At 38.3% G+C, this 16,315-nt stretch overlaps 1 protein-coding gene across 2 annotated transcripts in view; it reads right to left on the bottom strand.

The window, feature by feature from the left end:
- Positions 1–14,336, bottom strand: part of ndrg4 (NDRG family member 4) — a 60,530-nt gene extending 46,194 nt beyond the window's left edge. For both annotated transcript variants that reach the window (XM_073471970.1, XM_073471971.1), the window contains exon 1: positions 14,263–14,336. In XM_073471970.1, the coding sequence (XP_073328071.1) occupies positions 14,263–14,336 (74 nt within the window). The remainder of the gene's footprint in view (positions 1–14,262) is intronic.
- Positions 14,337–16,315: the final 1,979 nt, after the last annotated feature.

Below are 16,315 nucleotides of genomic sequence, written 5' to 3'. Positions count from 1 at the left end.
AGCATGAAGAGACAGAGGCAGAGAGGAAGGGAGACAGATAAGACAGGTAGAGAGAGATTTTCACTGGCAAGGAATGTTCTGAGATGTTCTGAGGTTTATCCACTGTCAAACAACAACAACAACAAAACTAAAGTACTGAAGCTAAGATTTTGGTGTGGAACATAAATGTCACATTGATTCGCTTTTCATTTAAATCACATTCACATTGCTCAACATACCAGAAAAGCTGCTCGCTCAACAATTCAAACATGTTGAGTAAAAGTGCTGAGGCTCACCTGCCCTCTCTCCTCCTGCAGCTCTGTCAGGTCACAGCACAAGGTCACTGACTCTGCTCAAGTGCATTAATTAGACATATGGCTGCCACGCTTCAAATAGGATAACGGCCCTCTTAAGGATGTGGATGTTCTCTGTTTGTCCCCTCCACTCCTCCTCCCATTCACCACCTGCATGCTTCTGCCCGCTGATAAACAGCCCAAGAAGGAGTGACTGCTAAAGTACAAGGACAAAATGAGAGACTGCTACAGATACTTTACTTCAGCCAAAATATGGAAACACTGTATATAGGAACTGCATATAGAAATGTTACGGAGTCAACTGCAGCTTTGAAACTTAGAAAACTTCCAGCTTATACTGAAGATAAGAAAACATACTGCGCAGTTCATAAAAGCAGTGTATGTTGACAGCATGTGCTTGAGTGAGGTAGCTAACTGTTATATCTCAACAACTATGTGATGGATTGTCACGAAAAAATATGGATTTTACTGACTTTGTTGATTCTCTGACCTTTCCTATAGCACCACCAGCTGGTCAAAGGTTTAATCAGTGAACTAGGTCAGCAACTACCATATGGATTGATACCAAACTTTCTACAGAGGATGTACTGTAATGACTTTGGTGATCTGCTGACTTGTCGAATGCCACCATGAGGTTGCCATTTTGTTTTGTACTGAAATCATTTAACGGTTGGATGGACTGCCATGAAATTTGGTACACACACTCGTTTTCCCTTCAGGATGCACTGTAATCACTTTGGATTGATCCTCTGACTTTTAACCGTGCCAGCTTTGCCAGATCTACAATAATCATTGTATTTGTACGATCATTTTTCCCTCTGTACGATCAACAAAAGTGGCATAAAGTATGATATGACCAGTTTGTGCTGCTTACATTGGTAGTTGGTTTTAGTCTTCACCGTCTCATTTCAAATAATTTTCTGACATGATCAGAACTGCAAAATATCTGTCTTCAGCTGTTGCAAATTATGGCATCACAGCCAATCAAAACTCTACACAGGCAATCTGTTCATGGATCAACCTCCATTTTACATGATTTCTCATGTAAATCAGCATCATATCAGTTTGCTGCCATTTATAAATCATCTGAGCGGACCTGTCCCTCTCAGACTACAATAATAAATGGAATACATTAAAATCAAACACAAGGAAAAAATACAAGACAATTTCATTATTTATACAGTCAAGGTTTCACATCTGAATCCTCACATAACACTTACCACAAGTTTTTGTTTTGTTAAATATTTTACAGGCTGATTTAAATTAGTCAAATGTTAATATAGACAATAATTATTTATTGTGTGCTGTTTATAATATGAATGTCTCCACATTATCCACACAGCATGTCTTCTGTTAACAGAATAGCCTTAACCTTCAAAATCAGACAAATAAGATCAAAATCTCTCCAATTCAGCAAAAATAAAACGTTTCTATAAAACGTCATGTAGTTGAGTCAACATCTAAATCAATCAGCTACTAGATCAGGCGATAGCCAGGCGTTTCCCATCATGCCATGGGACTTGCAGTCGGTGCCGCACCTGGCTCCAAAAACTGCAGCCGCCTCGATTCTGTGAGATTACCATTGCCAAAGTAAACATAACGTCAGAGCAAGTCGGGATCAAGTAACAGAAATCTAACCGGCATGTATTGTGCGGCCATTACTGCTGCACGATTCTGCGCAGGACTGGCTGATCTCGAACGAGCCTTATGTGTCTACCCACATCTTATGTGTCTATGTGTCTACCCACATCATGTCCATTCAGATCCTGTCTTATTTCCTTCCTGTTGAGTGGATGTCTTTCAGGTGTTGGTGTTATTGATTTAAGTGGATGTGACCTCTGAAGGATCTTCCTCCAGTCAAGCAGAGTGGCGGTAATCCTGACTGACATGATCCAGCTTTCACTCCTGCACATCATCCCTCCCATCACCATCATTCAACATGTTGGTGTGTGCACACATGCAAAATGAACAGATACACCTGCTGACACTCATGTTCTTACACACCTTTAAGCAAAACAGAAGGGCTGTAATCATGAATCAGTGCTCACCAGTGTCTTTAAATCAGTTAGTAACTGAGCTCTCAGCACCATTTGAAATGAAACTTTTAATTATTTATAGCTGCTGAATGTCTGGAGGAGTCTTCTGTGGCTGAGAAGCTACCCAGAGCAGAGATATCAATGTCGGAGTGGAGGATTAAATATTAAATATCAGCTATTAGCTCCAGACTGAAATCCTCAGCAGCACTTTCTCTTCTGGCATAAAAAGCTTACTCGTCTGCGCTGTAAGATGAAAGCTTTGCGTCTCTAAAAACTGTTACACATGGTATCCAAAAAGTCAGCTTTTCTGTCAGTCAGAAAAACAGCCTCATCTTCGGATTGGAGGCTGTGTGGTTTTGCATTTGTACTAACAGTATTCAGGTGAAACAAAAGAGGGCACAGAGAGTGTCCAGTCACACAGCGGCGTGCTCACAGCTCTATTTTTACCTCAGTGGTGGCATCAGAGCTGTAAGAGGGCGACGCAACCTGAAGGGTCTGACTTTCTGCTGAGAGTCGGACTTATAACAGCAGCCAGTGTGCAGGGGTAAGACTAATGTTAGTTTCCTGCAGTCAAGATGTGTGCAGAGGACACAGAACTGAGGCAATTTGGAATCTCCAGTGTTCTTCCTTTATTTGCTTTGAGTATTGGCCGGTTTCTAAAGGACAATTTTAAGAGCTGTTTCATGCTACCTGGAATTCAATTTGGGACCAATTTAAAATCCCATAGTAAGAAATCAGATGCAGCTTTTCTCTGACTGAATATACATAAAGAAACCTGGAGAACTAGCTTGCAAAAAGTCGGATACAAAAATGGGACATCCGTTAATTAAGTTGCTAAACATGAATGAGACACAAAGATTATAATGTTCTGTAATATTGAGGTTCACAGTTCATTAGTGATCCTGTAAACAATTGTAAGGAAACATCTCACCTCACTTAAGCAGCTGTTGGTCATGTCTGCCTTTAGGCCTTTAGGCCAACATGGGTGAAAGGTCTGTAAAGTGCTCGGAAAATTACTGGAAATTTACTCATCACATAGTTACTGGAATCTAGAATTCCACAAAAACTGTGCAAACTCCATATGGCAATGAAGATCATGTGATATTATTAAACCTTCCACAACAGCTTCTAAATGGAATTTACATTCTTATACCTATGCAGCTGAGTAGGTCGATTGCAAGTCACTCACGAAATGACAAATGAAATGACCATTACAGTGTACCAGCAACAGGCGAGTCATACGCTCGCTGCTTAGTTAGGTTTATGATGAAGGGATAAAGGGAAATACTGTACTGTCCTCTTTGTGGATCTAACAAAGCTTTTGATACTGTTGACCATGCTTTGCTCTTACAGAGGTTAAGTGATGTTGGTTTTGATTGTTATTCCTGTAGTTGGTTCACGGACTACCTGTCTCATAGACAACAATGTGTGACTGTAGGAAACAATCAATCCATGTTTTCTAAAGGGGTTCCGCAATGTTCAATACTGGGTCCTGTCTTATTTACAATCTGTATTAACAATATTACATCCTCTATAACAAATTGTAACGCCCATCTTTATGCTGATGATACAGTCCTGTACTGCTGTGCTAAAACTGCACATAAAACCATTACAATTCTCCAGCAAGCCTTTGACAAACTGCAAGATTCTCTTTTTAACCTGAAATTAGTCCTCAATGCAAACAAAACCAAACTGATGTTATTCTCAAGAGCCAGAGATATCGCTGATATTGGTAACAGGACACAGTATTGAAAGGGTTTCTGAATACAAATATTTGGGTATCTGGTTGGATCAGAAACTCACATTTAAATTTCATATTAACACACTTGTTAGCAAGCTAAGACAAACAATTGGTTATTTATACAGAAACAGAACTACTTTTCCCATATTCTGTAGGAAACAGATCATTGAAGCTGTCTTTTTATCTGTCCTGGATTATGGTGATGTTATCTATAGACATACCTCTGTCTCCACTCCACTAGACTGGGTTTATCACTCCACCCTGATTCATTACTGGTGACTGTTATTCCATTCATCATTGTATTCTATATGAAAAAGTTGGATGGACACCTTTAACTGTAAAACATGACAGCCATTGGTTTCTGTTTCTTTTTAAAGCCTTGAAGGGCAAAATGCCACCATATATCAGCTCTTTATTAAACTGGTCACAGAGTCAACACGCTCTATTGATTGTTCCCTGGGTAAACACTAAATTTGGGAAAACTGCTTTCAGTTTCAGTGCTCCATACACTTGGAACATTTTACAACGTACATTTAAACTTGATATAGTCATACCTATAGGTCAGTTTAAGACTATGATTACAAACTGCTCAGCATTTGAATGTAACTGTTTTTAACTACGTGCTGTCCTGTATGGTTGACTGCCATTTATCCGTTATGCACCTCTGTTTTATTTTTGTTTTGTCATGTTCGTTTTCTTGCAGTTTATCATTTTCAGCACTTTTTTCCCGTTTTATTTGTAAACTGTCATATTGCTTCATTTATTCGCTCTGTGATTATGTTTGTTGTTTCTGTTTGTTACCATATTTTTGCACCTATTCTTTTTTTTTATTTGTGGTCTTGAGTTTTCGAGTTTAAATAAAGGTTGAATGAATGAATGCAAGAAAACTACTTGGTTGGGTCTAGGCACCGAAACTACTTTGTTAGGTTTAGGAAACATCGTGGTTTTGGTTAAAATAACTGTTACTTATGTTACTTCCATTACCAACGTACCTACATTATATAAGTAGCTGCAATTACATTTTGTATGCTGTGTACCTTCACTTTATTCATAGACAAACAAACAGTTGTCTCCTGGGTGAAAATCCTGTGATTGTTTGACCCAACCATACAGTACTTCTCTGGCCTCCTGTGGACTTTGTCAATCTTTATAGTACTTTGCCTGACTTCCTTCTTTACTGCTGTAATAATTACTTGCGGTCACTGCCTAACAAGAAAGGTCACCTATGGGTCATTATCAGCTGCTTTCATGGTCGACCTTTACGGTTGTTTTTTCCAATGAGGATGGCCTGTAATTGGACCATGTGAAGAGATTGTTTTCTCACCCTCTGTAATATTGTTTTCTTTTTTAAGGTTTGGAAATTAATCAGTATTATTGACTCTAAATTAACTTTGTCCTTAAGAAAATGGTCTACAAGTCTAAACAGGCTAAACATTGAACACACAGACTTGGAAATTAAAACTTGTTAAACCTACAATACTGGATTACCAACACATCTTCCTGAATCAATTAGGTTTTTTTTTTATCAGTTAGCAATAACTAATTTTTAATAAATAAAAAAGTGTGTAAGTAATATTGTCATAATAAACTCACCAGAGGCCCACAGCTCATTGTGCCTCTGGGTTATTACCTTAATCTCTGTCTAGACGATCCAAATGGGGGCAATCTCTAATGACTCAAGCCTTTTAAATTCCTCTCTTGCTGATAAGAGCTATTACGAGAGCAGGTAATCACTGACTCTGTGATTGAGCTGTGAAAGTATCAAGTTTTTCACAAACCTCAAACCAGTTGAGCTTCCCAAGGAAATGCAGTCATTGCTGGGCTGTTTGTAGATTTTCATGGTGGTATCAGTCAGTCACCTGATTAACCGTTATTTCTAGCTCAGAACCCCTTCCATGGCCTGTCCCTCTTGTAACAGTAAAAAGGGACAGGCCGTGTCAGTCCAAATAAGCAACTAAACAAGTTACCATGAGTTATCATATAATAGCCTTTCAAATTAAAACAGTATAGTGCAGGTTTCAGGAAATATATTATCCATTAACTGGGGAACAGGGTACACTAGGAATAAAAGCCTGTCTGTATTAAAAGCCTGGTTCTCTCTGCTGTTGAGGCGACAAATTACGTTTACGGTTTTAAACATGCAGGATGTAATTTCTGCTGCTCAAGGTCTCAATCAAAACAAAACAAAAGATGTAACTAGCAAAATTACAGATTGAGGATGACATTGTTGGAAACATTTGTGATAATGTAAGTATTAACTGACACGGTCATGCCCGTTGTCTTCCTTTTAGTTTGTAGACATTAGCTAGCATTAGCCACTAAAAGCTAGTCAAAGCAGTCTGAGTACAGCAAAATGTCTGAATGAAAGTGTGTTTTATAATTTATGAATTGTATGAGGAAGAATTTGTTCTTTTTAAAGTTACCTAATCTGGCATTATGTTTTTTGTGTGTTACATGTTTTACATATACAGTATATAATAAATAATTGTTTACATTATATAATATGCTGGAACAAAGTTCATTGCATGGAACGTAATCTGAACATAATTTAAAATATTTTTTGTTTTGCATATATTTACAAATATGTGATATGTTCTGATTTCATAAAATGTTGTGATATCAATGTCGGCTGTATCGCTGATGTTTTTTATTAAGATATATATTATATATCACTATAAGAGTGGAATTATAATGTATTTTTTTATTTTAAAAAATCTTTATGTAAAAATTACTTAGTTAGGAAAGTTACATTTTGAGTTCATAGTCTGGAAACTTTCTAAGCACCAGCAGTGACTGCGACCTGCCTACCAACTAAACTGACTCCTGCTCTGATGTCTAATCTAAAATGTGTTCCCAGCTTTGAAGGAGTGTGTTGGTTGAATCAAGAGCTGCCACTGCCTGAGGTTAGAGCTGTGATTACAGTGAAGCCTACTCATGTCTGGGTTTGCATATATTTACCTGCCTTATTAGTGCCAACTTAATACAACATGGACAAGAGGCCAGTAGGGCTCAAGAGGTCATTTTCATCACTTTTTAAATCAGGATTGACTAAGCACTCTCACTCCTCACACACAGTTAGGGATGTGTTAACAGCTGGGACTTTGCTCAGCAAATTTGTAGAGTAAAGTTTGATTAGACAACTTGTACTAATGTTGAAAACCGCACTGTCCTGTGTAACAACAAACTAAAATAAAACTTTTATAGTCACCTATACTGTGGCTGTTATCTCCAACATCGTGTACTTGCATGCTCTCAATAGTAATGTTGTGTAATAGACCTAACATCAAGCAGTCTGTTTGATCACATGTGCTATAATATAATACAAATTTAATTAGGCTCAACAGCCAAAGGACATAAAGCTATTCACACCAAGCCAAAACATGTTGGTGTTTAATATTAAAGCCCTGCAGACAGCTCCATTGAAGATGTGCTGATTCAGTTGTTTTCTATCTGTTCTCATCACTTTGTCCAGTCAGCGTCTGAGGATACCTGGAGGACAGATCAAGTAGAACTGTATCCTTGTTTTTCATGCAAATTCCCCCTTCTAAACATAAGTTCCTGGGGGAAAGTTTTACTTTTTAACATTTATCATCCACTGTTTAAAATGAGAAAACATCAAATTGATGCAATTTAAAAAAACTGTTAAAGGTTGCTATGAGCAGTAAAGCAGACATGTGACTTAAACCAACATTATGTCACTGTTTTACCTTAAGATAACGCTTCAAAATCATTTTGATGGTACAGTGTCTTCTGATAGGGTGAATGGTGTCTCTGTCTCAGCCACTCCGGCCCCCATCACTTGTTTCTACACTGTGTCACTTCAGTGAGATGGTAGGATCACAGCGTTACATACATGTTTACTTCAGGAAATGTTTTCAAGACATAACATTGTTGTAATGTAATGAGTTTTGTTTGTAGTTAGCACCTACATTATGTCTCACAAATTGTTACAGACCTTTGATTTGTATTTAAGACAGTGGTGTTGCACTCAGAAACTGTGGGCGGCGCTAAATCGCACAAAATGCCAATTTCTACATAATGTTGCTTTAAGTCATTTGGTCCAAGTCTCAAACAAGTCCCAAGTCAATTTTCAAGTCTATTCAAGTCAAGTAACTGGTTCTGTCAAGTCAAGTCATTGTTTCGCCCCAAGATACTCCAGTCTTACCTGCAGTATCCAGTGTTTATAAAGATAAAGATAAAGTTTAAAGTATTTCACCTGTTCAAACAGCGTGGTAATTAATTGAATTCAATTATTGGTATTCAGTGAAATAAATGTAATCAAACAAAGAACAAATAACTTTATAAAAGCTTGATTATTACATTTCTTCTTCATAAAAAAAATCCCTCCTCGTCTCTTAGCCACATTACAACTAAGTAAACTAAAAACATGAAATGAACACAGACAAGTCATTCGCGTCATCATGTCTCAAGTCGAGTCACAAGTCTTTAACTTCTAAGTTTAAAACAAGCATACAGAGGCACAATCTCCACAAAATAACATTAGCACAGAATTGGACTTTAAAAGTATTTGGTTGCTCCAACATGGCTCTGGTGGTCATGAGACTCCGATCAGTCAGATCATGGTTTGCCCGAGTCAACTCTTAGAGGATTGTGAAGCGGAATCATCTAGGTGTAACGGCTGCTCAATAGATGCCAGCCGCACAAGTTTAAAGAGCGGGTGGGAAGGGGAAGCCATTTCAGCACAATAATAATGTTTGCCAGGAGCTCCATGACGTACAAGGTCACACCGATCTATGACAGGCCAGGGTTGTGTAAGGCTGGGTCAGTGGAAAAGTTCTGTCTGGGCTGATGCATCACTCTGCACTCTCTGGCAAACGTTAATGGATTAGTTAGTGGATTCTGGGAGAACATTACCTGTCCTGATGCATAGTGCCAGCTGTTGCTCTGAATATGAATAATCTTCTGGGGATGTTTCTCATTGAGTGAGCTGGGCCCTTCAGTTCCAATAAGGGAAATCTAAACGCTACATCAAACAATATTTTAGAAAAGAATGTTCTTCTAACTTTGAATCAACAGTATGTAGAAGGGCCTCTCCAGTTTCTACATGACAAGAACCAGAACCATAAAGAAATGTTTGTCCTAGTGTGTTGTGGGGGAACTTTACTGGCCAGCACAGAGTGTTGGACCCACCCCACTTAAGCTGGGAAAGTTTTCCCAGAAGAGTGGAGGTTGTTATAGCAACAATGGCTACGGTTTTGTAATGTCATGATCACCATTCACACAGAGATTTAACGTTGTGGAGATTTAGTGTACGTTAGTTGTACAGTACATTGGAACTAAACAGATTCTGTGTCTGATCACTTGTGACCTACTGGTGTCACTACAATCATAGCTCACTACAACCTTCACCAACATTCACACACCATGACTTTTATTTTTTTGGCTCAAGCTGAATGGCACAGTTGGATGGTCCGGGCAATCACACAGAAAAATATAACCAAATGTCTATTCTTGTGGTTTTGTTTCTATGGTCCGCTCAGAGGCCTGCAGGGTGGCTGCCAGCAGGGCAGACGGGCAGACAGTGTGTGGCCACCAGCAGTACACTGAGAGAGGAGGGGAGTGTTTGCCGGACTCCTTCCTGAACCAAACGGAGAACCAGATGTCGAGGAGCAAAGCTCAGTGGAGCGTGCTGAGGGAATGAATGGTTTCCTGATCAAACCACAATCACTTCCGTCAGAGACACATGGTTTTATTACAGTGCCCACTGAATACAGGCCATAACCCAGAGCCTCAACAGCAGTGATTACCCTGTCTGAGTGGGTATGAAGATGTAAAGCCAAATCATGTAGTGAGATAAGAGGTTATCATTCTGCAGGAGAATTTTAGAATAGATCTTAAAGGGGCTCTATGTAGCAATTTGTAGTAATTTACATGTATTCATTCCTTTTTTATTGGCCATATGTGAGCAGACTGGAACATGACATGGAGAATGAGACCTCCTTGTCTCTCTCAGTTGCCTACAAGCCTGTGGACGATTTGCTGAAGTTGTTTAAGGTTGCGAACTGTGGATTGCTTAGTGAAGGACTTGGATTTTCCGTGACAGTCCAACGGATGTGACTTGACTTGTTGCTATGGTGGTTATCAGGCGTGTGTAGTAACGTGTTACATGTAGGCTGTAATGAGAAAAACAAACAAAAAAACTGTACTTTACTCGAGTGTATTTTTGAGCCCGTAATCTAATTGTTACTTTATTTGCCATTTCTGCCTTCGTTACAACTATTAACTATGAGCAGCTCTCCTGCAGATTAACAAGTGCTTGCTGTACCTCCAGAAAAACACACAAATCTGTTTTTAAAAAAACTCATCTTCTAACCTCTTAAAGGAAATTGAACTTGCACATACAGAAGGTTAAAATGTAGTTAGCTAGCTAACGTTAACTAACTACATGTTTCATGTATGAGGACAATGAGGACATCTTGTAGCTAGTGGTCCCATGGACTTTTTAAAGCAGTTAACATTACTTTCATAATTGCAATTACTGGAAATTGCTGGTAATTGCATTACTTTCATAATTGCAATTCATATATATATATATTATATATATATATATATATATATATATATATATATATATATATATATATATATATATATATTAAAATGGAAAGTAACTTCTACTTTAAGCTTTTTATTAACCCAGCACTTTTTTACTTTTACTTTAGTATAGATTTTCAGTTTTCTACCACCACTGGCTGTTTCTTATTATGCAACTTGACCATTATTAAGGCATAAATTAAAGTACTGTTTAATATGGGGGGAAAATGTAATATTCAATCTGTAATGTTCTGTTTGAATTGTAGCTTCACAGTGTATGAACTCAACAGTTCATGTCTTGTGCCTCACTGATGTTAGTAATAGCTTCTTTAGCAACATGATAAGATGTAAATGGTAGAACGGTGGCCAACCCGTTCTACAATCCGAATGCATCAGTATTTGACGAGTTGGGAATGAGACTCAAAAATCAACTTTCCTTGTCAATAGGACCTTTAAGATGTCGCTGCGAGATGTCTGTCTCCTATCCTTTACAGTGGAGGAATCACATTTAAAAGAGTGTCACTGTGACTGGAACTGCTAACAATAATAATCTGTGGATTATCCAAACTAATGGGGACACTTTTTCTGGAAGGCACATGCTGTTGGAGGCTTTAATTAGCTTTTAAATGTCCTCAAATGGCCCGATACTACTGCCACTGCTCAACTCTACTTATATTGAACTGGTAGACAACTGATCTTCTACCCGATATTTCCATTCATTGCACTTTTATTCCTAAAAATGATCATTTTAGCACTTACATGTTATGAGGTGGATACAGAAGCTATAACCAACATCTGACTGAGTTTAACTCTGATTGTTGCAACCTCATACACAGATTGAGCTGAGGGGAATTTGAGAAGGTAAACACAGCACGTGTTATTTTTAGCTTCATGGATTATGATCCTGACATGGCAGGCCTAGTTTTGTTCTGCACAAATGACTGATACAAATAATATCTCATTCATATATCAGTTCCAATCTCTATCCACCATGATTTAAAATCTCTCTTTTTTTCTTTTTTTTGGGAGTGAGGTATATTTAGTTTTATAATGAAGAACAACTCATCTTGAGGGCAAAATCATGTTTCCACACATTACATGAAGCTGTTGCTCCTGGTCTGCCATCCTCCATTTTAATAGCCATCCTCCATTAGTGACCACAAAGTGTAACAGCGCAGACATCCAATAACCAATATGTCAGCAGCAGCATTCACATAATGAACGGACCCGTTGACTCTAACACACCATGACATCTACTCTGAACACATTGTGACCATGAAGGTTTTTCTGCTGTGATCACATAACACAAAAAGTACATCTGTCTTTTCTGACATGATGAATGTGCCACTATTTCTTAATCAGGAACATTTACCAAGATGATCATTGTGACCACAGATAACAGTCTCTATTGCAGTTGCTAAGCTGAGGATGTACTACAGTGCGTACACACTGATGTGTACTAATAAGCATGCAAAGATGTGTGGAACATGCAGTTCCCACCAGACTGACTCAGACGATCACAAAGGATGCCAGGCTGCTATTTCAAAGTGGCTCGGCAACAGTAATAGGTAATTCACACACTGAGGGAAAAAAAGTGTGTGTGTGTGTGTGTGTGTGTGTGTGTGTGTGTGTGTGTGTGTGTGTGTGGGATGGTAGAACATGCTTTGATGCTCCATTTCCTCATGGGTATAGTAATATCAACCAATGAGGGTGAGATGTACCTGAAATCACCCAATCCAGACCAATATGAGATCAACATGATTGTCGGTAATCCTGTTCTTGACTTTTATCATTCACTTGATGAATTATCGGGAAAAATAACGAATCGCCGTTTTGTAAATGAAAAAAGAACATCGAGGTCCACTTTCTAGCTTTTTTCAGAGCATGTTTTCATCTGTGGATGAAGTTTGCTCTGTTGTCATGGAGATGGCTTAGTTGTCTTGACATCATGTATGGGATTTCGGTCATGTGACAACAGGTGATCGTATATAAAAGCTCCAGGAAAAGCTAGTTAGTAGACCTTCTTTCAAGGTTCAGGTCTCACGCTGAAATAAGTTGTATAATACGTATACATATACATATATATATATATATATATATATATATATATATATATATATATATATATATATACATATATGTATATATATATATATATATATATATATATATATATATATATATATATATATACATATGTATATATATATATATATATATATATATATATATATATATATATATATATATATATTGTGTTATTGTGTTAAAAGGTTGTGATTAACACATAGTAGACCTTAATGTTACCACAAAGAGCATTAGCTACTGCTTGAAAGTATTACTTTTGAGAGAAAAATGCAAAATTTAAAATGCTGTAATGTGATCATGGCTATTTTGTTTTGGTTTTGTTTTTGTTTTTACATGCTCTTAAAGGAAAAGTTCACCCAAAAATGAAAATTCAGTCATTATCTACTCACCCCCATGCTGATGGAAAGTCGGGTGAAGTTCCTCAGTCCGCAAAACATTTCTGGAGCTTCACAGCAAAACAGTTTTGCAGCATTCTCCTGAACAACTGAAGACGATGGGGACCTGTTTTCAAATGGAAAAAACAACGAAAAAAACCCCCAAAATAGCTCTATACAGGTCATCTGGCGTGTATGTCTCCAGAAGCCCCTAGATCCCAAATTCATTTGAAAAGACACAATTTACACCCTTGTTGAGTGGTCGAAGCACCCACTTCAGACATGGTGCGCAAGCTTTTTAGCTTAGAGACTACAGTGAAGATTAAAAAGGGTGTCAAAAACGTCTTTTGAAATTTATCTGACATCTCAGGTCTTCAGAAGGCTTACATTACCTTGGCAGAGCTGTATGGAGCCATTTCATGTTCTTCTTCTGTTGTTTTTTTCCCCCATCTACTTCAGTTGTTTAGGAGAATGCTGCAAATCTATTTTGCTGTGAAGCTCCACAGATGTTTCATGGACTGCATAACTTCACCCGGTTTCCATTGGCATGAGGGTGAGTAGATAATGACTGAATTTTCCTTTTTGGGTGAACTTATCCTTTAATTTGAAATAGCTGTATTAACATTGTGATGCAGCACCAAACAGAAGTCCTTCCTCTACTCTGAGTTAAACACAAGTGAATGAGCTTGAGAGGTTTGGCAAAGCTCATATTGTTTGTTGTGTTGGGTTGTGATGCATGGAAAAACATTAAAAGAATGAGGAAACGTGTCATGCTGGAGTTGTCTCACCAACACAGTGTGTCTCCTGGAATAGGTTGCCACCAACTGCTGTTGAGGGGATTGTCATTTTCAGGGTCTGGCTTTGCTCCCAGCCTAATTCCCAGTATCTGTTGTGATTTAAAAATTATTTCTAAATAGATATTTGTCAGATGGACAAATCACCCTGTTGCTGTGCTATTCATGTTTTTGATTAATTGCACGTTTAGGTAAATGATGAATTTTGCTTGTCACTGCGAAATGAATATGTGAAAACACTGGACTGACTGATTGACAGAATGGAACGGATGGACGGAGATGCCATAGATAAATCCACACAGGCTGAATAAAGGAGAGACCTGTGTGGCACGGTATGGTACGTTATGTAGGGAGGTACAGTGGCTTCACGATCCTACGTACATGGTCTGCAGGAGGCTCTGTGGAACCGTGCAGCCAGCCTTGGGAGGGAAGTTCCAAAACAATCCAGGCCCCATCTAGCAGCGGGTATAAAAATACAAGAGACAAGATCTACTGTACTGGTGTTGCTGCATTGCAGGTGCAAAGGCAGTAAAAAGATTCACAGAAATATAAGAGGAGACTTCATGCAATAAAACTACACAGAGCAGATAGGAAGTATTAATAGGATCCTGGGGAAATGGCCATAAAAGACAGGGAAGAAAAATGTGAAGGTTAACAATTTATTTTACAATTTATAGAAAAAGACTGTTCTGTGTGAAGTGATGATGTTATTCTAGTTATGAGATAATTAATGAAAAGAAAAGTAGCTTGCACAGTCCTTAGAAATCCACTGTGAGGACCTTAAAGCTGCATTAACTACAGCTAGCTACTAATCAGCCTCTAATAGTGGTCAGAACAACACAGACTGTAATTTACATTAATAATACTGTTGTTCAATCATTTCCTAATGGACGCTAGCTAATTAGAGCAGAGATCCAAGAAAAACATCTAGCAAAGAGCAAATATATCAGCATGCAACACACGGTAAAAACAACACAGTGTTTGCCAGTGTCCCACTTGTAGTGCCAGCCTCCATTGTTTAGCTGTTCAAAATGCCAGTGGGTGGGAGGGGGGCCGGAGGTTGAGGGGTTGAGAGTGGAGTTTTTGGGGCTTCAAGGAGCAAGAAGAGTTGCTCCAAAACAGAAAGAACTGGAACAAAAATCAATGACTCATGGCTATTGATCGGAAACTGACTAATATCCTCAGAGCTGTTGCTGTCAGGTGGTGCCATTACTGACTGGAACACATCACAATCACATATCCTAAAAACATCGATAACATTTTCCCTGCTTTTTAATGAACCAATCCAGATAGTGTTCCAGATAGTGTTCTCTATCAACCGTTAACTTAAAGCAGCTACAAGGAACTTTCATTTTGTTGTTGATTCTGGCGGAGCCTGTGGACAAAAGTGGTATGAGCAAAAAGATCTTGATTCGGCTAACAATGCTAATTTTCTTTTTAAAACACAGCTGTTAGCAGGATGCATAGTGATGAGGTAATCTATCTATTTGTAGCTATGGATCACTAATACTTGTAATATGACGATGCCGAAACAAGTAAACTTTGTTTTAGTGCCATTCATACACCTTGTTATATGTAGCCTACAGCTAGCAGATTTGGTTGAGCAGCTTCTTTCCTGGGGCTGAGACAGCTCACATAATTTCTAGCGTTCAGTCATAATAAACTGGTTTTATTTCAGACTAAAGATTTTGCAGAGAATCAGACCAGGTAACAGGCTTGTGTCCTCACTGATGGTCTCAGTATCAAATTAAACTGTTTCATAACCAGTTGAAACTTTTAGACTGTCCTTCCCTTATCAACTCCCAACACTTTGGAAAACCAGTCATGCAGTTAAGCTTGTATTTCACTCGAAAAGAGACAGCGTGCTAACTTGTTAGACAGCCTACCTTGCTAAAGTTAGTCTTGAGTCCTACTAAAGGTTACTTTTTGTTCATGCTATTTTAGTACTTATCGCATGACTTGGGATGTTCATCCTGCAGCACAGGTCCAGCTAACTTTAGCTGTCTCTCCTTTATGGGTCGAGTTATGGCAAGACTGTCATAATTGTGACCCGGAGATAAAAAAAAATCAAGACAGAAGTAATTAACACAGGAAGTTGCATAGTAACTTAGGATGTGTAACAGCTAACAATGTTTTCTAACAATGGTAGGGATTATGTATTTTTGTAGGGTAACCCAGAAGTTAGCATTGCCCTGGTTCCCTCAACAAAAAAGTCAATGGGATTTTTCAATTGGACTTTGGATTATTGTAGAAAATAAGATCTGTGGCAAGTTTATGATACTCACACATTCTGTTCAGTAAGATGATCTTCACAAATGGACACCACCTTTAATGATTTTTGAAGCGTAAATGCAATCGCGAGAACTAAAAAGCTAACGTTAGGCTATAAGCGAACTAGCTACATCATGGTCGTATGTCCTACTACGCTACACTA

Source organism: Pagrus major, chromosome 8, assembly GCF_040436345.1.
Source record: "Pagrus major chromosome 8, Pma_NU_1.0".
Taxonomy (NCBI): domain Eukaryota; kingdom Metazoa; phylum Chordata; class Actinopteri; order Spariformes; family Sparidae; genus Pagrus; species Pagrus major.
Note: the sequence above shows the minus strand (reverse complement) of the source record. Positions and strands in the feature narration are given on the sequence as shown.